Here is a 24946-nt window from a genome sequence, read left to right as displayed (position 1 = left end):
GGTTACTATTCCAGTGACAATACCATTACCCTGGGTCTCTGGGTTACTATTCCAGTGACAATACCATTACCCTGGGTCTCTGGGTTACTATTCCAGTGACAATACCATTACCCTGGGTCTCTGGGTTACTATTCCACTTACATTACCATTACTCTGGGTCTCTGGGGTACTATTCCAGTGACAATGCCATTACCCTGGGTCTCTGGGTTACTAATCCAGAGGCAATACCATTACCCTGGGTCTCTGGGTTACTATTCCAGTGACAATACCATTACCCTGGGTCTCTGGGTTACTATTCCAGTGACAATACCATTACCCTGGGTCTCTGGGTTACTAATCCAGTGACAATACCATTACCCTGGGTCTCTGCGTTACTATTCCAGTGACAATACCATTACTCTGGGTTACTATTTCAGTGACAATACCATTACCCTGGGTCTCTGGGTTACTATTCCAGTGACAATACCATTACTCTGGGTCTCTGGGTTATTAATCCAGTGACAATACCATTACCCTGGGTCTCTGGGTTACTATTCCAGTGACAATACCATTACCCTGGGTCTCTGGGTTACTAATCCAGTGACAATACCATTACCCTGGGTCTCTGGGTTACTATTCCAGTGACAATACCATTACCCTGGGTCTCTGGGTTATTAATCCAGTGACAATACCATTACCCTGGGTCTCTGGGTTACTATTCCAGTGACAATACCATTACCCTGGGTCTCTGGGTTACTAATCCAGTGACAATACCATTACTCTGGGTCTCTGGGTTATTAATCCAGTGACAATACCATTACCCTGGGTCTCTGGGTTACTATTCCAGTGACAATACCATTACCCTGGGTCTCTGGGTTACTAATCCAGTGACAATACCATTACCCTGGGTCTCTGGGTTTCTATTCCAGTGACAATACCATTACCCTGGGTCTCTGGGTTACTAGTCCAGTGACAATAACATTACTCTGGGTCACTATTCCAGTGACAATACCATTACCCTGGGTCTCTGGGTTACTATTCCAGTGACAATATCATTACTCCTCCTTCTCCTTATGTTCTAAAATGTGCCCAAATTAAGCCCAATGTGCGCTGATGCATTTTGGCAGAAGGATAGAGACACGCAAGATAATTCTAAAGATCGGGCAGCGACAGAGGAACCTGAAACTTCATGCTCATCGACCAATTAAAGTGGCAGGACACATTGAGAGAGTGATTAGCAAAGCATCAGAGATCTTGGGCTTCATAAACAGAGTCATTGAGTACAAAAGCGGGAAGTTATGCCGAACCTTTATAAAGCTCAGGTTAGGCCCCAACTAGAGAATTGTGTCCAGCTCTGGTCACCATCGGAAGGAAGGAGATGATACGGAGGGAGATTTACCACAATGGGGCCAGGGATTAGGGATTTTAGCTACAAGGTTAGCTTGGGGAAGCTGAGGGGTGATCTCCTGGGAGCAAAGGAGACTGAGGGGTGAAGTGATAGAGGTGCACATAACGAGGCAGGTTTAGATAAGGTAGACAAAGAAAAGCTGCTCCCATTGGCTGATAGTACAAGGACTGGGGGGTGGGGGTCACAGACTTATGGTTTGATACGGGACACAGGGGAATGTGAGGAAGATCTTTATACAGTGAGTGCTAATGACCCGAACTCTCTGCCTCTGGAGTTGGTGGAAATGGAAAACAATAATCATTTCAAAAGGAAACTGGACATGTGCTTGGAAAAGTAGATTTACAGGGCAAAGGGGATAAACTTGGGATTGATACAGAGAAATGGGGAGAGAGTGGGATTTGTTTGGGATTGATACAGGGCTATGGGGAGAGAGTGGGGCAGTGGGATTAGTTTGGGATTGATACAGGGCTATGGGGAGAGAGTGGGGCAGTGGGATTAGTTTGGGATTGATACAGGCCTATGGAGAGAGAGTGGGGCAGTGGGGTTTGGGATTGATACAGGGCTATGGGGAGAGAGTGGGGCAGTGGGGTTAGTTTGGTATTGATGCAGGGCTATGGGGAGAGAGCGGGGCAGTGGAATTAGTTTGGGATTGATACAGGGCTATGGGGTGAGGGCGGGGCAGTGGGATTAGTTTGGGGATTGATACAGGGCGATGGGGAGTGGGGCAGTGGGATTAGTTTGGGGATTGACACAGGGCGATGGGGAGAGAGTGGGGCAGTGGGATTAGTTTGGTATTGATACAGGGCTACGGGGAGAGAGTGGGGTAGTGGGATTAGTTGGGGGATTGAAACAGGGCGAAGGGGAGAGAGGGGGGCAGTGGGATTAGCTTGGGGATTGATACAGGGCTATGGGGAAGAAGTGAGGCAGTGGCATTAATTTGGGGATTGATACAGGGCTATAGGAAGAGAGTGGGGCAGTGGCATTAGTTTGGGGATTGATACAGGGCTCTGGGAAGAGAGTGGGGCAGTGGGATTAGTCTGGGGATTGATACAGGGCTATGGGGAGAGAGTGGGGCAGTGGGATTAGTTTGGGGATTGATACAGGGCTATGGGAAGTGGGGCAGTGGGTTTAGTTTGGGATTGATACAGGGCTATGGGGAGAGAATGGGGCAGTGGGATTAGTTTGGGATTGAAACAGGGCTATGGGGAGGGAGTGAGGCAGTGGGATTAGTTTGGGATTGAAACAGGGCTATGGGGGAGTGAGTGAGGCAGTGGGTTTAGTTTGGGATTGAAACAGGGCTATGGGGAGAGAGCGGGGCTGTGGGATTAGCTGGGGATTGATACAGGGCTATGGGGAGAGAGCGGGGCAGTGGGATTAGTTTGGGATTGATACAGGGCTATGGGGAGAGAGTGGGACAGTGGGATTAGTTTGGGGATTGATACAGGGCTATGGATAGAGAGTAGGGGCAGTGGAATTAGTTTGGGGATTGATACAGGGCTATGGGGAGGGAGGGAGGCAGTGGGATTAGTTTGGGATTGATACAGGGCTCTGGGGAGAGAGTGGGGCAGTGGGATTAGTTTGGGATTGATACAGGGGTATGAGGAGGGAGTGAGGCAGTGGGATTAGTTTGGGGATTGATACAGGGCTATGGGGAGAGAGTGGGGCAGTGGGATTAGTTTGGGATTGATACAGGGCTGTGGCGAGAGAGTGGGGCAGTGGGATTAGTTTGGGATTGATACAGGGCTGTGGCGAGAGAGTGGGGCAGTGGGATTAGTTTGGGATTGATACAGGGCTGTGGCGAGAGAGTGGGGCAGTCGGATTAGTTTGGGATTGATACAGGGCTGTGGCAAGAGTGTGGGGCAGTGGGATTAGTTGGGGGATTGACACAGGGCTATGGGGAGAGAGTGGGGCAGTGGGATTAGTTGGGGGATTGATACAGGGCTATGGGGAGAGTGTGGGGTAGTGGGATTAGTTGGGGGATTGATTCAGGGCTATGGGGAGAGAGTAGGGCAGTGGGATTGTTTGGTATTGATACAGGGCTATGTGGAGAGAGTGGGGCAGAGGGATTAGTTTGGGGATTGATACAGGGCTATGGGGAGAGAGTGGGGCAGTGGGATTAGTGTGGGGATTGATACAGGGCTATGGGGAGAGAGTGGGACAGTGGGATTAGTTTGGGGATTGATACAGGGGTATGGGTAGAGAGTGGGGGCAATGGAATTAGTTTGGGGATTGATACAGGGCTATGGGGAGGGTGTGAGGCAGTGGGATTAGTTTGGGATTGAAACAGGGCTATGGGGAGAGAGTGGGGCAGTGGGATTAGTTTGGGATTGATACAGGGCTATGAGGAGGGAGTGAGGCACTGGGATTAGTTTGGGGATTGATACAGGGCTATGGGGAGAGAGTGGGGCAGTGGGATTAGTTTGGGATTGATACAGGGCTCTGGGGAGAGAGCGGGGCAGTGGGGTTAGTTTGGGATTGATACAGGGCTGTGGCGAGAGAGTGGGGCAGTGGGATTAGTTTGGGATTGATACAGGGCTGTGGCGAGAGAGTGGGGCAGTGGGATTAGTTTGGGATTGATACAGTGCTCTGGGGAGAGAGTGAGGCAGTGGGATTAGTTTGGGATTGATACAGTGCTCTGGGGAGAGAGCGGGGCAGTTGGATTAGTTTGGGATTGATACAGGGCTGTGGCAAGAGTGTGGGGCAGTGGGATTAGTTGGGGGATTGATTCAGGGCTATGGGGAGAGAGTGGGCCAGTGGGATTAGTTGGGGGATTGACACAGGGCTATGGGGAGCGAGCGGGGCAGTGGGATTAGTTTGGGGATTGATACAGTGCTATGGGGAGAGAGCGGGGCAGTGGGATTAGTTTGGGATTGATACAGGGCTATGGGGAGAGAGCGGGGCAGTGGGATTAGTTTGGGATTGATACAGGGCTATGGGTAGAGAGCGGGGCAGTGGGATTAGTTTGGGATTGATACAGGGCTTTGGGGAGAGAGCGGGGCAGTGGGATTAGTATGGGATTGATACAGGGCTATGGGTAGAGAGCGGGGCGGTGGGGTTAGTTTGGGGATTGATACAGGGCTATGGGGAGAGAGTGGGGCAGTGGGATTAGTTTGGGATTGATACAGGGCTATGGGGACGGAGGGAGGCAGTGGGATTAGTTTGGGATTGATACAGGGCTATGGGTAGAGAGCGGGGCGGTGGGAATAGTTTGGGATTGATACAGGGCGATGGGGAGAGAGCAGGGCAGTGGGATTAGTTTGGGATTGATACAGGGCTATGGGGAGAGAGCAGGGCAGTGGGATTAGTTTGGGATTGATACAGGGCTATGGGGAGAGAGCAGGGCAGTGGGATTAGTTTGGGGATTGATACAGGGCTATGGGGAGAGAGCGGGGCAGTGGGATTATTTGGGATTGATACAGGGCTGTGGCGAGAGAGTGGGGCAGTGGGATTAGTTTGGGATTGATACAGGGCTGTGGCGAGAGAGTGGGGCAGTCGGATTAGTTTGTGATTGATAATGGGCTGTGGCAAGATTGTGGGGCAGTGGGATTAGTTGGCGGATTGATACAGGGCTATGGGGAGAGAGTGGGGCAGTGGAATTAGTTGGGGGATTGATTCAGGGCTATGGGAGAGAGTAGGGCAGTGGGATTAGTTTGGTATTGATACAGGGCTATGGGGAGAGAGTGGGGCAGTGGGATTAGTTGGGGGATTGATACAGGGCTATGGGGAGAGAGTGGGGCAGTGGGATTAGTTGGGGGATTGATACAGGGCTATGGGGAGAGAGTGAGGCAGTGGGATTAGTTTGGGGATTGATACAGGGCTATGGGGAGAGAGTGGGGGCAGTGGAATTAGTTTGGGGATTGATACAAGGCTATGGGGAGGGAGGGAGGCAGTGGGATTAGTTTGGGATTGATACAGGGCTATGGGGAGAGAGTGGGGCAGTGGGATTAGTTTGGGGATTGATACAGGGCTATGGGGAGGGAGGGAGGCAGTGGGATTAGTTTGGGATTGATACAGGGCTCTGGGGAGAGAGTGGGGCAGTGGGATTAGTTTGGGATTGATACAGGGCTGTGGCGAGAGAGTGGGGCAGTGGGATTAGTTTCGGATTGATACAGGGCTGTGGCGAGAGAGTGGGGCAGTGGGATTAGTTGGGGGATTGATACAGGGCTGTGGCGAGAGAGTGGGGCAGTCGGATTAGTTTGGGATTGATACAGGGCTGTGGCAAGAGTGTGGGGCAGTGGGATTAGTTGGGGGATTGACACAGGGCTATGGGGAGAGAGTGGGGCAGTGGGATTAGTTGGGGGATTGATACAGGGCTATGGGGAGAGTGTGGGGTAGTGGGATTAGTTGGGGGATTGATTCAGGGCTATGGGGAGAGAGTAGGGCAGTGGGATTGTTTGGTATTGATACAGGGCTATGTGGAGAGAGTGGGGCAGAGGGATTAGTTTGGGGATTGATACAGGGCTATGGGGAGAGAGTGGGGCAGTGGGATTAGTGTGGGGATTGATACAGGGCTATGGGGAGAGAGTGGGACAGTGGGATTAGTTTGGGGATTGATACAGGGGTATGGGTAGAGAGTGGGGGCAATGGAATTAGTTTGGGGATTGATACAGGGCTATGGGGAGGGTGTGAGGCAGTGGGATTAGTTTGGGATTGAAACAGGGCTATGGGGAGAGAGTGGGGCAGTGGGATTAGTTTGGGATTGATACAGGGCTATGAGGAGGGAGTGAGGCACTGGGATTAGTTTGGGGATTGATACAGGGCTATGGGGAGAGAGTGGGGCAGTGGGATTAGTTTGGGATTGATACAGGGCTCTGGGGAGAGAGCGGGGCAGTGGGGTTAGTTTGGGATTGATACAGGGCTGTGGCGAGAGAGCGGGGCAGTGGGATTAGTTTGGGATTGATACAGGGCTGTGGCGAGAGAGTGGGGCAGTGGGATTAGTTTGGGATTGATACAGTGCTCTGGGGAGAGAGCGAGGCAGTGGGATTAGTTTGGGATTGATACAGTGCTCTGGGGAGAGAGCGGGGCAGTTGGATTAGTTTGGGATTGATACAGGGCTCTGGGGAGAGAGTGGGGCAGTGGGATTAGTTGGGGGATTGATTCAGGGCTATGGGGAGAGAGTGGGGCAGTGGGATTAGTTGGGGATTGATACTGGGCTATGGGGAGAGAGTGGGGCAGTGGGATTAGTGTGGGGATTGATAGTGGGCTATGGGGAGAGAGCGGGGCAGTGGGATTAGTTTGGGATTGATACAGGGCTATGGGGAGAGAGTGGGGCAGTGGGATTAGTTTGGGGATTGATACTGGGCTATGGGGAGAGGGTGGGCCAGTGGGATTAGTTGGGGGATTGACACAGGGCTATGTGGAGCGAGCGGGGCAGTGGGATTAGTTTGGGGATTGATACAGTGCAATGGGGAGAGAGCGGGGCAGTGGGATTAGTTTGGGATTGATACAGGGCTATGGGGAGAGAGCGGGGCAGTGGGATTAGTTTGGGATTGATACAGGGCTATGGGTAGAGAGCGGGGCAGTGGGATTAGTTTGGGATTGATACAGGGCTTTGGGGAGAGAGCGGGGCAGTGGGATTAGTATGGGATTGATACAGGGCTCTGGGTAGAGAGCGGGGCGGTGGGGTTAGTTTGGGGATTGATACAGGGCTATGGGGAGAGAGTGGGGCAGTGGGATTAGTTTGGGATTGATACAGGGCTATGGGGACGGAGGGAGGCAGTGGGATTAGTTTGGGATTGATACAGGGCTATGGGTAGAGAGCGGGGCGGTGGGAATAGTTTGGGATTGATACAGGGCGATGGGGAGAGAGCGGGGCAGTGGGATTAGTTTGGGATTGATACAGGTCTATGGGGAGAGAGCAGGGCAGTGGGATTAGTTTGGGATTGATACAGGGCTATGGGGAGAGAGCAGGGCAGTGGGATTAGTTTGGGGATTGATACAGGGCTATGGGGAGAGAGCGGGGCAGTGGGATTATTTGGGATTGATACAGGGCTGTGGCGAGAGAGTGGGGCAGTGGGATTAGTTTGGGATTGATACAGGGCTGTGGCGAGAGAGTGGGGCAGTCGGATTAGTTTGTGATTGATAATGGGCTGTGGCAAGATTGTGGGGCAGTGGGATTAGTTGGGGGATTGATACAGGGCTATGGGGAGAGAGTGGGGCAGTGGGATTAGTTGGGGGATTGATTCAGGGCTATGGGAGAGAGTAGGGCAGTGGGATTAGTTTGGTATTGATACAGGGCTATGGGGAGAGAGTGGGGCAGTGGGATTAGTTGGGGGATTGATACAGGGCTATGGGGAGAGAGTGGGGCAGTGGGATTAGTTGGGGGATTGATACAGGGCTATGGGGAGAGAGTGAGGCAGTGGGATTAGTTTGGGGATTGATACAGGGCTATGGGGAGAGAGTGGGGGCAGTGGAATTAGTTTGGGGATTGATACAGGGCTAAGGGGAGGGAGGGAGGCAGTGGGATTAGTTTGGGATTGATACAGGGCTATGGGGAGAGAGTGGGGCAGTGGGATTAGTTTGGGGATTGATACAGGGCTATGGGGAGAGAGTGGGGCAGTGGGATTAGTTTGGGGATTGATACAGGGCTATGGGGAGAGAGTGGGGCAGTGGGATTAGTGTGGGGATTGATACAGGGCTATGGGGAGAGAGTGAGGCAGTGGGATTAGTTTGGGGATTGATACAGGGCTATGGGGAGAGAGTGGGGCAGTGGGATTAGTTTGGGATTGATAGTGCTCTGGGGAGAGAGTGGGACAGTTGGATTAGTTTGGGATTGATACAGGGCTCTGGGGAGAGAGTGGGGCAGTGGGATTAGTTTGGGGATTGATACAGGGCTGTGGCAAGAGTGTGGGGCAGTGGGATTAATTGGGGGATTGATACAGGGCTATGGGGAGAGAGTGGGGCAGTGGGATTAGTTGGGGGATTGATACAGGGCTATGGGGAGAAAGTGGGGTAGTTGGATTAGTTGGGGGATTGATTCAGGGCTATGGGGAGAGAGTGGGGCAGTGGGATTAGTTGGGGATTGATACTGGGCTATGGGGAGAGAGTGGGGCGGTGGGATTAGTTGGGGGATTGATACAGGGCTATGGGGAGAGAGCGGGGCAGTGGGATTAGTTTGGGATTGATACAGGGCTATGGGAGAGAGTGGGGCAGTGGGATTAGTTGGGGGATTGATACTGGGCTATGGGGAGAGAGCGGGGCAGGGGGATTAGTTTGGGAATTTGTACAGGGCTATGGGGAGAGAGCGGGGTAGTTGGATTAGTTGGGGGATTGATTCAGGGCTATGGGGAGAGAGTGGGGCAGTGGGATTAGTTTGGGGATTGATACTGGGCTATGGGGAGAGAGTGGGGCAGTGGGATTAGTTTGGGATTGATACAGGGCTATGGGGAGAGTGTGGGGCAGTGGGATTAGTTTGGGGATTGATACTGGGCTATGGGGAGAGAGTGGGCCAGTGGGATTAGTTGGGGGATTGACACAGGGCTATGGGGAGAGAGCGGGTCAGTGGGATTAGTTTGGGGATTGATACAGCGCTATGGGGAGAGAGCGGGGCAGTGGGATTAGTTTGGGATTGATACAGGGCTATGGGGAGAGAGCGGGGCAGTGGGATTAGTTTGGGATTGATACAGGGCTATGGGGAGAGAGCGGGGCAGTGGGATTAGTTTGGGATTGATACAGGGCTATGGGTAGAGAACGGGGCAGTGGGATTAGTTTGGGATTGATACAGGGCTTTGGGGAGAGAGCGGGGCAGTGGGATTAGTTTGGGATTGATACAGGGCTATGGGTAGAGAGCAGAGCGGTGGGATTAGTTTGGGATTAATACAGGGCTATGGGGAGGGAGGGAGGCAGTGGGATTAGTTTGGGATTGATACAGGGCTATGAGTAGAGAGCGGGGCGGTGGGAATAGTTTGGGATTGATACAGGGCTTTGGGGAGAGAGCGGGGCAGTGGGATTATTTGGGGGATTGATACTGGGCTATGGGGAGAGAGCGGGGCAGTGGGATTAGTTTGGGATTGATACAGGGCTTTGGGGAGAGAGCGGGGCAGTGGGATTAGTTTGGGATTGATACAGGGCTATGGGTAGAGAGCGGGGCGGTGGGGTTAGTTTGGGGATTGATACAGGGCTATGGGTAGAGAGCGGGGCAGTGGGATTAGTTTGGGATTGATACAGGGCTATGGGGAGAGAGTGGGGCAGTGGGATTAGTTTGGGATTGATACAGGGCTATGGGGAGGGAGGGAGGCAGTGGGATTAGTTTGGGATTGATACAGGGCTATGGGTAGAGAGCGGCGCGGTGGGAATAGTTTGGGATTGATACAGGGCGATGCGGAGAGAGCGGGGCAGTGGGATTAGTTTGGGATTGATACAGGGCTATGGGGAGAGAGCAGGGCAGTGGGATTAGTTTGGGATTGATACAGGGCTATGGGGAGAGAGCGGGGCAGTGGGATTAGTTTGGGGATTGATACAGGGCTATGGGGAGAGAGCGGGGCAGTGTGATTATTTGGGATTGATACAGGGCTGTGGCGAGAGAGTGGGGCAGTGGGATTAGTTTGGGATTGATACAGGGCTGTGGCGAGAGAGTGGGGCAGTCGGATTAGTTTGGGATTGATACAGGGCTGTGGCAAGAGTGTGGGGCAGTGGGATTAGTTGGGGGATTGATACAGGGCTATGGGGAGAGTGGGGCAGTGGGATTAGTTGGGGGATTGATACAGGGCTATGGGGATTGTGTGGGGTAGTGGGATTAGTTGGGGGATTGATTCAGGGCTATGGGGAGAGAGTAGGGCAGTGGAATTAGTTTGGTATTGATACAGGGCTATGGGGAGAGAGTGGGGCAGTGGGATTAGTTGGGGGATTGATACAGGGCTATGGGGAGAGAGTGGGGCAGTGGGATTAGTGTGGGGATTGATACAGGACTATGGGGAGAGAGTGGGACAGTGGGATTAGTTTGGGGATTGATACAGGGGCATGGGGAGGGTGGGAGGCAGTGGGATTAGTTTGGGATTGATACAGGGCTATGTGGAGAGAGTGAGGCAGTGGGATTAGTTTGGGGATTGATACAGGGCTATGGGGAGAGAGTGGGGGCAGTGGAATTAGTTTGGGGATTTATGCAGGGCTATGGGGAGGGAGGGAGGCAGTGGGATTAGTTTGGGATTGATACAGGGCTATGGGGAGAGAGTGAGGTAGTGGGATTAGTTTGGGGATTGATACAGGGCTATGGGGAGAGAGTGGGGCAGTGGGATTAGTTTGGGGATTGATACAGGGCTATGGGGAGAGAGTGGGGCAGTGGGATTAGTGTGGGGATTGATACAGGGCTATGGGGACAGAGTGAGGCAGTGGGATTAGTTTGGGGATTGATACAGGGCTATGGTGATAGAGTGGGGCAGTGGGATTAGTTTGGGATTGATAGTGCTCTGGGGAGAGAGTGGGACAGTTGGATTAGTTTGGGATTGATACAGGGCTCTGGGGAGAGAGTGGGGCAGTGGGATTAGTTTGGGGATTGATACAGGGCTGTGGCAAGAGTGTGGGGCAGTGGAATTAATTGGGGGATTGATACAGGGCTATGGGGAGAGAGTGGGGCAGTGGGATTAGTTGGGGGATTGATTCAGGGCTATGGGGTGGGAGTGGGGCAGTGGGATTAGTTGGGGATTGATACTGGGCTATGGGGAGAGAGTGGGGCAGTGGGATTAGTGTGGGCATTGATACTGGGCTATGGGGAGAGAGTGGGGCGGTGGGATTAGTTGGGGGATTGATACAGGGCTATGGGGAGAGAGCGGGGCAGTGGGATTAGTTTGGGATTGATACAGGGCTATGAGGAGAGAGTGGGGCAGTGGGATTAGTTGGGGGATTGATACTGGGCTATGGGGAGAGAGTGGGGCAGTGGGATTAGTTTGGGAATTTGTACAGGGCTATGGGGAGAGAGCGGGGTAGTTGGATTAGTTGGGGGATTGATTCAGGGCTATGGGGAGAGAGTGGGGCAGTGGGATTAGTTTGGGGATTGATATTGGGCTATGGGGAGAGAGTGGGGCAGTGGGATTAGTTGGGGGATTGATACAGGGCTATGGAGAGAGAGCGGGGCAGTGGGATTAGTTTGGGATTGATACAGGGCTGTGGGGAGAGAGTGGGGCAGTGGGATTAGTTTGGGGATTGATACTGGGCTATGGGGAGAGAGTGGGCCAGTGGGATTAGTTGGGGGATTGACACAGGGCTATGGGGAGAGAGCGGGGCAGTGGGATTAGTTTGGGGATTGATACAGTGCTATGGGGAGAGAGCGGGGCAGTGGGATTAGTTTGGGATTGATACAGGGCTATGGGGAGAGAGCGGGGCAGTGGGATTAGTTTGGGATTGATACAGGGCTATGGGGAGAGAGCGGGGCAGTGGGATTAGTTTGGGATTGATACAGGGCTATGGGTAGAGAGCGGGGCGGTGGGAATAGTTTGGGATTGATACAGGGCTATGGGGAGAGAGCGGGGCAGTGGGATTAGTTGGGGGATTGATACTGGGCTATGGGGAGAGAGCGGGGCAGTGGGATTAGTTTGGGAATTTGTACAGGGCTATGGGGAGAGAGCGGGGCAGTGGGATTAGTTTGGGATTGATACAGGGCTATAGGGAGAAAGTGGGGCAGTGGGATTAGTTGGGGGATTGATACAGGGTTATGGGGAGAGAGTGGGGTAGTTGGATTAGTTGGGGGATTGATTCAGGGCTATGGGGAGAGAGTGGGGCAGTGGGATTAGTTTGGGGATTGATACTGGGCTATGGGGAGAGAGTGGGGCAGTGGGATTAGTTGGGGGATTGATACAGGGCTATGGGTAGAGAGCTGGGCAGTGGGATTAGTTTGGGATTGATACAGGGCTACTGGGAGAGAGCGGGGCAGTGGGGTTAGTTTGGGATTGATACAGGGCTGTGGCGAGAGAGTGGGGCAGTGGGATTAGTTTTGGGATTGATACAGGGCTGTGGCAAGAGTGTGGGGCAGTGGGATTAGTTGGGGGATTGATTCAGGGCTATGGGGAGAGAGTGGGGCAGTGGGATTAGTTGGGGATTGATACTGGGCTATGGGGAGAGAGTGGGGCAGTGGGATTAGTGTGGGGATTGATACTGGGCTATGGGGAGAGAGTGGGGCAGTGGGATTAGTTGGGGGATTGATACTGGGCTATGGGAAGTGGGGCAGTGGGATTAGTTTGGGATTGATACAGGGCTATGGGGAGAGATTGGGGCAGTGGGATTAGTTTGGGGATTGATACAGGGCTATGGGGAGGGAGTGAGGCAGTGGGATTAGTTTGGGATTGAAACAGGGCTATGGGGGAGTGAGTGAGGCAGTGGGATAAGTTTGGGATTGAAACAGGGCTATGGGGAGAGAGCGGGGTAGTGGGATTACTTTGGGATTGATACAGGGCTATGGGGAGGGAGGCAGTGGGATTAGTTTGGGATTGATACAGGGCTATGGGCAGAGAGTGGGGCAGTGGGGTTAGTTTGGGATTGATACAGGGCTATGGGGAGAGAGTGGGGCAGTGGTATTAGTTTGGGATTGATACAGGGCTATGGGGAGAGAGCGGGGCAGTGGGGTTAGTTTGGGATTGATACAGGGCTATGGGGAGAGAGCGGGGCAGTGGGATTAGTTTGGGATTGATACAGGGCTATGGGGAGAGAGCGGGGCAGTGGGATTAGTTTGGGATTGATACAGGGCTATGGGGAGAGAGCGGGGCAGTGGGATTAGTTTGGGATTGATACAGGGCTATGGGGAGAGAGCGGGGCAGTGGGGTTAGTTCGGGATTGATATAGGGCTATGGGTAGAGAGCTGGGCAGTGGTATTAGTTTGGGATTGATACAGGGCTATGGGGAGAGAGCGGGGCAGTGGGATTAGTTTGGGATTGAGACAGGGCTATGGGGAGAGAGCTGGGCAGTGGGATTAGTTTGGGATTGATACAGGGCTATGGGGAGAGAGTGGGGCAGTGGGATTAGTTTGGGATTGATACAGGGCTATGGAGAGAGAGTGGGGCAGTGGGATTAGTTTGGGATCTGCCCCCACTGAGATGTCAGAGTCACCATGATGGTTTTGTTTTCCGTTTGGATTCTGGCAGCACAGAGGTAGAGCCTCAGATTAGCCTTTCCAGAAAGCTGCTAATTGTTGTAAGTACTGAAAATCTGACTGAATCGATCTATAGGAAAGTCATCACGGGCTGTAGGCAAAGTCAAATTTTTACCTTTTTCTCCAGAGAGAGACGGTGTTTATTTCTGAAACCACAAATACCCGAGTTAATCCACAGGAAAAGCCTTGAATTTAAGGCCGGGATTGAAGCAAAGCTACGAACAAACCGACCATCTGAAGCAAAGATTCTTATCTTTTGACTTTCATCCTTATTATTTTTCACCCCAGGGCAGCACGGCCACGCAGTGGTTAGCACTGCTGTCTCACGGCGCCGAGGACCCGGGTTTGATCCCAGCCCCGGGTCACTGTCCGTGTGGAGTTTGCAATTCTATGATAACCCAAAGATTATCATAGAATTTACAGTACAGAAGGAGGCCACTCGGCCCATCGAGTCTGCACCGGCTCTTGGAAAGAGCACCCTACCCAAGGTCAACACCTCCACCCAACATGAAGGGCAATTATGGACACTAAGGGCAATTTTGGACTCTGCCCCTAAATAAAATATTTTTCACCCTTTCCTTGTGTTTAAACTTACAAACCTGGTGACTCTAATTACTGGACAGCAAAGGGCTAAAGATTTTCGGGTACTTTTATCAGAATTATTGGTTAATTCACTTGTGTTGTGACTCTGGGGCCCGTGGAGCTGAAATTGACCATTCCCCAGCCCAGGGTGTCGTAACAACGTTCAGTAATTTGATGAAGTGAAGCATTGTACCTGCAGAATCGTATATCCCAGTAGTCGCAGGTGTCGATCCCTCATTGCTCGAGACCCCACCAACACGTCCGAATTGTGGCAGTAATGCCATTTGTCATTCACCGACATCACAATCCTGTGGGAGTTGGGAAGGAGGTGTTACTGATGAAGCTTAACAGTCAGACTGGGTAGGTAGTTCAGATCTAATATCCCATTTGCCCAGGATTTACAGACGAAAGCCATCACAAGCGTCTCAGCTTCCAACATTGCGCTCTGTTGCATATTCAAACTGCTCGGTTGCAAAAAACAAAATCATCTCTCGCTTTCTGCTTCTCTGTAGCTCACAGTGTTAACCAGTCACTCCACTACCGCTCTCTGGAGAGCGACAAACAACCACCTCGGCATTTTGTAAACAGTTGGGTAAGGCACAAATCAAATTCAAGCCAGGTTCTCGCCTATTGAGTGACCTCCCAAGTGAATCCCCTTGTGTTTACCTGTTCACTTGTTCCCTGTCCGGGGATCTCTCTTTTTCAATCAGCGGCGATCGGTTGGAGATTTGAAGAGGTGATGGCACCGGGCTCACCATGTCCGTCTGCCCAATGCTGCCCTGGCTCTCAGGGTAGTGAGGGCTGTCATAAAAACCAGGAGTAGACTGCTCTGGCCTAAAGAGATTGTGCTCTTGGTTTTGGGTGGTCGCCTCCGTTTCCTCGTCCAGGATCTTTCCGATGGGGAACTGAAAGAGGGAACTGGAGCCCACGACCGGTGAGCAGCTGGTGGTGTTGGGAACCTGGTTCAAACTGTCAGACGGGCTGCTGAGCGTGGAGCTTTCCTGACTCTCCAGCGACTGCTCCTTGGTAAGGCTGGTGTAGTAGTTCGAAGGGGGGTAATAAGCATTGTATTCGATGGTTGAGTTGGTCAAGATGGAGGCCGCGCTGGAACGCGCACTGCCGCCCAGGGGCGGGATCTGAGCGAGGTAATCCACCTCAGTTGTGAGATCACCGTCTCTCTTCTCTTTCGATGCCACCTCGTCAAGCCCAAAGGGTGAGAATTTCTGGAACTCGGAGGTGAGGGAGGGGATGTCAGGTTGGATGTGCAGGGAAGTAGGGTTCTCGGTGGGTTTTGAATTGGGGCCAGGGGGACACAAAGGAGTGCCAGCATTGTGAACGGTACCGTTAATATGAAGAACAGTGCCAGAACCATTTATCCACAGTAAGAAATCTGCAACAAAGCAAAAAAGAACATGTAAATAATAGCACATCCATCATTTAGGTCCATTCCCATACGCCCACCATGAACCCTGAACTGGTTGAGCTGTAGCGGAGGAGGGTAATTCCAGAATATCTTATTCAATATCTAACTATCAGAGCCAGAAATTCAGGTGGTCCTTCCTTTTCTACAAACATTACTGGTGCTGTGTGCAGGTATGTGTTAAGGGTACAGTAAGGGTGCAATTCTGCTTCTGCACTGGGAACCCAAGAGTCATGAGTTCAAATTTATGCTTAAGGAATTCTTAACAATACACTTACAAACTCAAGAGTATGATCAAACAAAATCAACATGGGTTTTTAAAGGAGAGAAATCCGGTTTGATTTCCAAAAGGCTGCACAAATGATAAGGACTCATGGAGCTGGGGGTGAGATATTGTCATGGACAGAGAATTGGCTAAGAGAGTGAGTAGGGGTAAATGGGCCATTTGTGAGACTGTGACTAATATGCCAGTACTGGGACCCTACTATTTACAATCTAAACTAGTGGCTCAGATGAAGAGACAGGGTAATGTGTCTAAGTTTGCTGATGACACAAAGTTCGGCAGGAATGTAAGCTGCGAGGAGGACACAAAGAGGCAGCAAAGAGACATAAACAGGTTGAGTGAGTGAGCAAAATGGTAGCAGATGCACTATAATGTAGGGAAGTGCAAAGATATTCACTCTGGTTGTAAGAATAGAAATGGGCAGCATGGTGGCTCAGTGGGTAGCGATGAGGACCCATGTTCGATCGCGGCCCTGGGTCACTGTCCGTGTGGAGTCTGCACATTCTCCCCGTGTTTGCGTGGGTTTCGCCCCCACAACCCAAAGATGTGCAGGGTAGGTGGATTGGCCACGCTAAACTGCCCCTCAATTGGAAAAAATTAATTGGGTACTCTAAATTTATTTTTAAAAAAGAATAGAATTTTTTTTCCCAAATGTGCTAAATTTGTAAGTGTTCCATGTAATCCGAACAATGCAGAAGGAGGCTATTCGGCTCATCGATTCTGCACCAACCCTCTGAAGAACACCCAACCTAGGTCCACTCCCCCGCTCAATCCCAGTAACCTGCACACCTTTAACTGTGGGAAGAAACCGGAGCACCTGGAGAAAACCCAGGCAGCAGACACCCTCTCGCCAGGGTATGACAGCCTGACTGGCGACATCTCCCTCACTTACCCGTCCCAGCCTCCCCGAACAGGCGCCGGAATGTGGCGACTAGAGGCTTTTCACAGTAACTTCATTGAAGCCTACTTGTGACAATAAGCGATTTTCATTTCATTTCATCAGTGATGATCACCGTTGAGGTTGCCAGTCGTCCTGGGACTGACCACCGCTGCCCCTGATGCTGCTGAGCCTGCAGAGCTACCAGCCACCCAATTCCTGTCGCTCAGGGCAGAAGATCCAGCCTATTGACCACCATAATGACCGTTAAATGGCAACAAGGAGGGCTCCCGGCCGACTTTGCAGGGGGAGGGGGTTGGGAGCGAGCAAATGCCCCATAAAATCCGGCTCATTGCTTCCTCTGGTCGGGGAATACCGGGGTGGGGATCTTCGGGAATCTTTGGAATTCTCTACCTGAGGGTTATGGATGCTCCATCGTTGAGTTTATTCAAGGCTGCGATAGACAGAGTTTGGGTCACTCGGGATGATGGGATATGGGAAGAAGTTGATGCCCGGCATCGGCCATTGTGACACTGAATGGTGGAGGCGGCTCGACGGGGAGGTCGTCTGCTCCTGCTCCTTATTGAACCAGGACGCGAGAGATTGAGAGGGTGCAAAGCACATTTACTCAAATGGTTCCAGAGATCAGGGATTCGAGCTGCAAGGTTCGGTCGGAAAAGCTGGAGGTGATCCCCTGGGAGCAAAGGAGACTTGAGGGGAGATTTGCTGGAGGTGCACAAGATAATGCCGGCTTTAGACAAGGTCGACAAAGAAAAACTGTTCCCATTGACTGATGGTGCAAGTCAATGGTTGGGGAGGGGGGGGCGGGGGGGGCCGAAACGGATTTAAGATTTTGGGGAACAGATGCAGAATCAGAGGACTGGCTGGATTGCTCCAGGGAAAGGCAAAATGGACCCGATGGGGCAAATGGCCTCTTTGTGTGTCATAATCCATGCTGTGACATAGAACGTAGAACATGTTGAGAAATTGAATAAATTGTGTAATCTGTGGCTTTGTATAAGGAAACATCACCATGAAGCCCTTGGAAAAGCTGACACAGAGGGAGTTACTGCACTGCTGGAGGTGCCATCGTTCATAGAATCATAGGAGAAGGCCCATCGAGTCTGCGTTGACCCTCTGAATGAGCATCCTACCGAGACGCAAGCCCCCACCTTACCTTTTGGACACTAAGGAGCAATTTAGCATGGCCAATCCGCCTAACTTGCACATCTTTGGACTGTGGTAGGAAACTGGAGCACCCAGTGGAAACCCACGCAGACACGGGGAGAACGTGCAGACTCCACACAGACAGTGACCCAAGCCGGAATTGAAACCAGGTCCCTGGCGCTTTGAGGCAGAAGGGCTAGCTGCCGGGGCATTGAGTATAAGAATTGGCAAGTCATGTTGCAGCTGTATAGAACCTTAGTTAGGCCACACTTGGAGTATAGTGTTCAATTCTGGTCGCCACACTACCAGAAGGATGTGGAGGCTTTAGAGAGGGTGCAGAAGAGATTTACCAGGATGTTGCCTGGTATGGAGGGCATTAGCTATGAGGAGCGATTGAATAAACTCGGTTTGTTCTCACTGGAACGAAGGAGGTTGAGGGGTGACCTGATAGAGGTCTACAAAATTATGAGGGGCATAGACAGAGTGGATAGTCAGAGGCTTTTTCCCAGGGAAGAGGGGGCAATTACTAGGGGGCATAGGTTTAAGGTGCGAGGGGCAAGGCTTAGAGTAGATGTACGAGGCAGGTTTTTACGCAGAGGGTAGTGGGTGCCTGGAACTCGCTACCGGAGGAGGTGGTGGAAGCAGGGACGATAGTGACGTTTAAGGGGCATCTTATAAAGCTAGAGCGGATTAAGTTCGTCCTAAGGGGGTCGGCTCAAGGGTTCACCAGGCGGTGGCAACCGTTCGTCGAATACCTCGCAGAAAGATAGACGGAATGGGAAAAAGAAGGCAGCAGCAGCAGCCCAGGATCGGGGGGGAAGGGGGGGGGGGGGGGGGTGGAGGAACCAGAAGGACTCTCAGGGTTGTTAATATATACTGTATAGTATGTATAGGTCGTTGCTACAGATAATTATATATTGGACTGTTAAATTATATTTTTGGAGAGTGTTACTTGTGACAAGGCAGTTGCCAATTAGGGCTAGTTTTCATTTTTGTTATTATTTATTCATTTTTTGTTTATAAAAGAGGTCATTGTTATATGTGTTGTTATAATATTGTGTAAAGGATGCACAATGTACTGTGTTGGTTGACCAAAAATTTTCAATAAAATATTTAATAAAAAAAAAAATAAGGGGCATCTTGACAAATATATGAACAGGATGGGAATAGAGGGATGCGGACCCAGGACGTGTAGAAGATTGTAGTTTAGTCGGGCAGCATGGGTTTGGAGGGCCGAAGGGCCTGTTCCTGTGCCGTACATTTCTTTGTTCTTCGTTTGCTGTGCCACCGTGCTGCCCTGGCGCTGCGAGACAGCAGTGCTAGCCGCTATGCTACCCTGGCACTGTGAGACAGCAGTGATAGCCGCTATGCTACCCTGGCACTGTGAGACAGCAGTGCTAGCCGCTGTGCCACCCTGGCACTGCGAGACAGCAGTGATAACCGCTGTGCTACCCTGGCACTGCGAGACAGCAGTGATAGCCGCTGTGCCACCCTGGCACTGCGAGACAGCAGTGATAGCCGCTGTGCTACCCTGGCACTGCGAGACAGCAGTGATAGCTGCTGTGCTACCCTGGCACTGAGAGACAGCAGTGCTAGCCGCTGTGCCACCCTGGCACTGCGAGACAGCAGTGCTAGCCGCTGTGCCACCCTGGCACTGCGAGGCAGCAGTGCTAGCCGCTGTGCTGCCCTGGCATTGTGAGACAGCAGTGATAGCCGCTGTGCCACCCTGGCCCTGCGAGGCAGCAGTGATAGCCGCTGTGCCACCGTGCTGCCCTGGCATTGTGAGACAGCAGTGCTAGCTGCTGTGCTGCCCTGGCATTGTGAGACAGCAGTGCTAGCCGCTGTGCTGCCCTGGCATTGTGAGACAGCAGTGCTAGCCGCTGTGCCACCGTGCTGCCCTGGCATTGTGAGACAGCAGTGCTAGCTGCTGTGCTAGCTGCTGTGCTACCCTGGCGCCGTGAGACAGCAGTGCTAGCCGCTGTGCTGCCCTGGCATTGTGAGACTGCAGTGCTAGCCGCTGTGCTACCCTGGCGCTGTGAGGCAGCAGTGCTAGCCGCTGTGCTGCCCTGGCATTGTGAGAGCGCAGTGCTAGCCGCTGTGCTGCCCTGGCGCTGTGAGACTGCAGTGCTAGCCGCTGTGCTGCCCTGGCGCTGTGAGACAGCAGTGCGAGCAGCTGTGCCACCCTGGTGCTGAGACAGCAGTGCTAGCCGCTGTGCCACCCTGGTGCTGAGACAGCAGTGCTAGCCGCTGTGCCGCCCTGGCGTTGCGAGAGAGCAGTGCTAGCCGCTGTGCCACCCCCATCTTTCTGATGAGGTGTTAAACCAAGGTGTTCAGATGAATGTATAAGATTTTATGGCACTATTCGAAGAAGCACTGTAAAATGTTCCCAGTGTCCTGGTCAATGTTTATCCTCAACAGCATCATCATTGGCAGCGGGGGAGTTTCAGGAAGAATTGTGAATCTTTGGAATTCTCTGCCCGAGAGTTTTGGATGCTCCATCGTTGAGTGTATTCAAGGCTGCGATAGACAGAGTGTTGGTCACTCGGGATCATGGGACAGGGGAAGAAGTTGAAGCCCTCCTGACAGTGCGGCACTCCCTCAGTACTGACCCTCCTGACAGTGCAGCACTCCCTCAGTACTGACACTCTGACAGTCCAGCACTCCCTCAGTACTGACCCTCTGACAGTGCGGCGCTCCCTCAGTACTGACCCTCAGACAGTGCCGCGCTCCCTCAGTACTGGCCCTCTGACAGTGCGGCACTCCCTCAGTACTGACCCTCTGACAGTGCCGCGCTCCCTCAGTACTGACCCTCAGACAGTGCCGCGCTCCCTCAGTACTGACCCTCTGACAGTGCGGCGCTCCCTCAGAACTGACCCTCTGACAGTGCGGCACTCCCTCAATACTGACCCTCTGACAGTGCGGCACTCCCTCAGTACTGACCCTCCTGACAGTGCAGCACTCCCTCAGTACTGACCCTCTGACAGTGCGGCACTCCCTCAGTACTGACCCTCTGACAGTGCCGCGCTCCCTCAGTACTGGCCCTCTGACAGTGCCGCGCTCCCTCAGTACTGACCCTCAGACAGTGCCGCGCTCCCTCAGTACTGACCCTCTGACAGTGCGGCGCTCCCTCAGAACTGACCCTCTGACAGTGCGGCACTCCATCAGTACTGACCCTCTGACAGTGCGGCACTCCCTCAGTACTGACCCTCCTGACAGTGCGGCACTCCCTCAGTACTGACCCTCTGACAGTGCGGCACTCCCTCAGCGCTGTCCCTCTGACAGTGCAGCACTCCCTCAGTACTGACCCTCTGACAGTGCGGCACTCCCTCAGTACTGACCCTCTGACAGTGCGGCACTCCCTCAGTACTGACCCTCTGACAGTGCAGCACTCCCTCAGTACTGACCCTCTGACAGTGCTGCACTCCCTGAGTACTGACCCTCTGACAGTGCGGCACTCCCTCAGTACTGACCCTCTGACAACGCAGCACTCCCTCAGTACTGACCCTCTGACAGTGCGGCACTCCCTCAGTACTGACCCTCTGACAGTGCAGCACTCCCTCAGTACTGACCCTCTGACAGTGCAGCACTCCCTCAGTACTGACCCTCTGACAGTGCGGCACTCCCTCAGTACTGACCCTCTGACAGTGCGGCACTCCCTCAGTACTGACCCTCCGACAGTGCGGCACTCCCTCGGTACTGACCCTCTGACAGTGCGGCACTCCCTCAGTACTGACCGTCTGACCGTGCGGCACTCCCTCAGTACTGACCCTCTGAACGCGCGGCACTCCCTCAGTACTGACCCTCTGACAGTGCGGCACTCCCTCAGTACTGACCGTCTGACCGTGCGGCACTGCCTCAGTACTGACCCTCTGACAGTGCGGCGCTCCCTCAGTACTGACCCTCTGACAGTGCGGCACTCCCTCAGTACTGACCCTCTGACAGTGCGGCACTCCCTCAGTACTGACCCTCTGACCGTGCGGCACTCCCTCAGTACTGACCCTCTGACAGTGCGGCACTCCCTCAGTACTGACCGTCTGATCGTGCGGCACTCCCTCAGTATTGACCCTCTGACAGTGCAGCACTCCCTCAGTACTGACCCTCTGACAGTGCAGCACTCCCTCAGTACTGACCCTCTGACAGTGCGGCACTCCCTCAGTACTGACCCTCCGGCACTCCCTCAGTGCTGACCCTCTGACAGTGCAGCACTCCCTCAGTACTGACCCTCCGACAGTGCAGCACTCCCTCAGTACTGACCCTCTGACAGTGCGGCACTCCCTCAGTGCTGACCCTCTGACAGTGCGGCACTCCCTCAGTACTGACCCTCCGACAGTGCGGCACTCCCTCAGTGCTGACCCTCTGACAGTGCAGCACTCCCTCAGTACTGACCCTCCGACAGTGCGGCACTCCCTCAGTGCTGACCCTCTGACAGTGCAGCACTCCCTCAGTACTGACCCTCTGACAGTGCAGCACTCCCTCAGTACTGACCCTCTGACAGTGCTGCACTCCCTCAGTCCTGACCCTCTGACAGTGCGGCACTCCCTCAGTACTGACCCTCCGACAGTGCGGCACTCCCTCAGTACTGACCCTCTGACAGTGCAGCACTCCCTCAGTACTGACCCTCTGACAGTGCAGCACTCCCTCAGTACTGACCGTCTGACAGTGCGGCACTCCCTCAGTACTGACCGTCTGACAGTGCGGCACTCCCTCAGTACTGACCCTCCGACAGTGCGGCACTCCCTCAGTACTGACCCTCCGACAGTGCGGCAGTCCCTCAGTGCTGACCCTCTGACAGTGCGGCACTCCCTCAGTACTGACCGTCTGACCGTGCGGCACTCCCTCAGTACTGACCGTCTGATCGTGCGGCACTCCCTCAGTACTGACCCTCTGACCGTGCGGCACTGCCTCAGTACTGACCCTCTGACAGTGCGGCGCTCCCTCAGTACTGACCCTCTGACAGTGCGGCACTCCCTCAGTACTGACCGTCTGACCGTGCGGCACTCCCTCAGTACTGACCGTCTGATCGTGCGGCACTCCCTCAGTACTGACCCTCTGACCGTGCGGCGCTCCCTCAGTACTGACCCTCTGACAGTGCGGCACTCCCTCAGTACTGACCCTCTGACAGTGCGGCACTCTCTCAGTACTGACCCTCTGACAGTGCGGCACTCCCTCAGAACTGACCCTCTGACAGTGCGGCACTCCCTCAGTACTGACCCTCTGACAACGCAGCACTCCCTCAGTACTGACCCTCTGACAGTGCGGCACTCCCTCAGTACTGACCCTCCTGACAGTGCGGCACTCCCTCAGTACTGACCCTCTGACAGTGCGGCACTCCCTCAGCGCTGTCCCTCTGACAGTGCAGCACTCCCTCAGTACTGACCCTCTGACAGTGCGGCACTCCCTCAGTACTGACCCTCTGACAGTGCGGCACTCCCTCAGTACTGACCCTCTGACAGTGCAGCACTCCCTCAGTACTGACCCTCTGACAGTGCTGCACTCCCTGAGTACTGACCCTCTGACAGTGCGGCACTCCCTCAGTACTGACCCTCTGACAACGCAGCACTCCCTCAGTACTGACCCTCTGACAGTGCGGCACTCCCTCAGTACTGACCCTCTGACAGTGCAGCACTCCCTCAGTACTGACCCTCTGACAGTGCAGCACTCCCTCAGTACTGACCCTCTGACAGTGCGGCACTCCCTCAGTACTGACCCTCTGACAGTGCGGCACTCCCTCAGTACTGACCCTCCGACAGTGCGGCACTCCCTCGGTACTGACCCTCTGACAGTGCGGCACTCCCTCAGTACTGACCGTCTGACCGTGCGGCACTCCCTCAGTACTGACCCTCTGAACGCGCGGCACTCCCTCAGTACTGACCCTCTGACAGTGCGGCACTCCCTCAGTACTGACCGTCTGACCGTGCGGCACTGCCTCAGTACTGACCCTCTGACAGTGCGGCGCTCCCTCAGTACTGACCCTCTGACAGTGCGGCACTCCCTCAGTACTGACCCTCTGACAGTGCGGCACTCCCTCAGTACTGACCCTCTGACCGTGCGGCACTCCCTCAGTACTGACCCTCTGACAGTGCGGCACTCCCTCAGTACTGACCGTCTGATCGTGCGGCACTCCCTCAGTATTGACCCTCTGACAGTGCAGCACTCCCTCAGTACTGACCCTCTGACAGTGCAGCACTCCCTCAGTACTGACCCTCTGACAGTGCGGCACTCCCTCAGTACTGACCCTCCGGCACTCCCTCAGTGCTGACCCTCTGACAGTGCAGCACTCCCTCAGTACTGACCCTCCGACAGTGCAGCACTCCCTCAGTACTGACCCTCTGACAGTGCGGCACTCCCTCAGTGCTGACCCTCTGACAGTGCGGCACTCCCTCAGTACTGACCCTCCGACAGTGCGGCACTCCCTCAGTGCTGACCCTCTGACAGTGCAGCACTCCCTCAGTACTGACCCTCCGACAGTGCGGCACTCCCTCAGTGCTGACCCTCTGACAGTGCAGCACTCCCTCAGTACTGACCCTCTGACAGTGCAGCACTCCCTCAGTACTGACCCTCTGACAGTGCTGCACTCCCTCAGTCCTGACCCTCTGACAGTGCGGCACTCCCTCAGTACTGACCCTCCGACAGTGCGGCACTCCCTCAGTACTGACCCTCTGACAGTGCAGCACTCCCTCAGTACTGACCCTCTGACAGTGCAGCACTCCCTCAGTACTGACCGTCTGACAGTGCGGCACTCCCTCAGTACTGACCGTCTGACAGTGCGGCACTCCCTCAGTACTGACCCTCCGACAGTGCGGCACTCCCTCAGTACTGACCCTCCGACAGTGCGGCAGTCCCTCAGTGCTGACCCTCTGACAGTGCGGCACTCCCTCAGTACTGACCGTCTGACCGTGCGGCACTCCCTCAGTACTGACCGTCTGATCGTGCGGCACTCCCTCAGTACTGACCCTCTGACCGTGCGGCACTGCCTCAGTACTGACCCTCTGACAGTGCGGCGCTCCCTCAGTACTGACCCTCTGACAGTGCGGCACTCCCTCAGAACTGACCCACTGACAGTGCGGCATTCCCTCCGTATTGACCCTCTGACAGTGCAGCACTCCCTCAGTACTGACCCTCTGACAGTGCAGCACTCCCTCAGTACTGACCCT

The 24946-nt window shown here is 53.8% G+C and overlaps 1 protein-coding gene across 1 annotated transcript in view; it reads right to left on the bottom strand.

Annotated features, from left to right (window-relative positions):
* fastk (Fas-activated serine/threonine kinase) overlaps positions 1-24946 on the bottom strand; it is a 107945-nt gene that overhangs the window by 12425 nt on the left and 70574 nt on the right. Inside the window, exons 7-8 of the mRNA XM_072468564.1 lie at positions 14712-15435; positions 14239-14353 (exon numbers count right to left, since the gene is read on the bottom strand). Of these exons, the coding sequence (XP_072324665.1) occupies positions 14239-14353; positions 14712-15435 (839 nt within the window). The remainder of the gene's footprint in view (positions 1-14238; positions 14354-14711; positions 15436-24946) is intronic.

This window comes from Scyliorhinus torazame, chromosome 11 (assembly GCF_047496885.1).
Source record: "Scyliorhinus torazame isolate Kashiwa2021f chromosome 11, sScyTor2.1, whole genome shotgun sequence".
Classification (NCBI taxonomy): Eukaryota; Metazoa; Chordata; class Chondrichthyes; order Carcharhiniformes; family Scyliorhinidae; genus Scyliorhinus; species Scyliorhinus torazame.
Note: the sequence above shows the minus strand (reverse complement) of the source record. Positions and strands in the feature narration are given on the sequence as shown.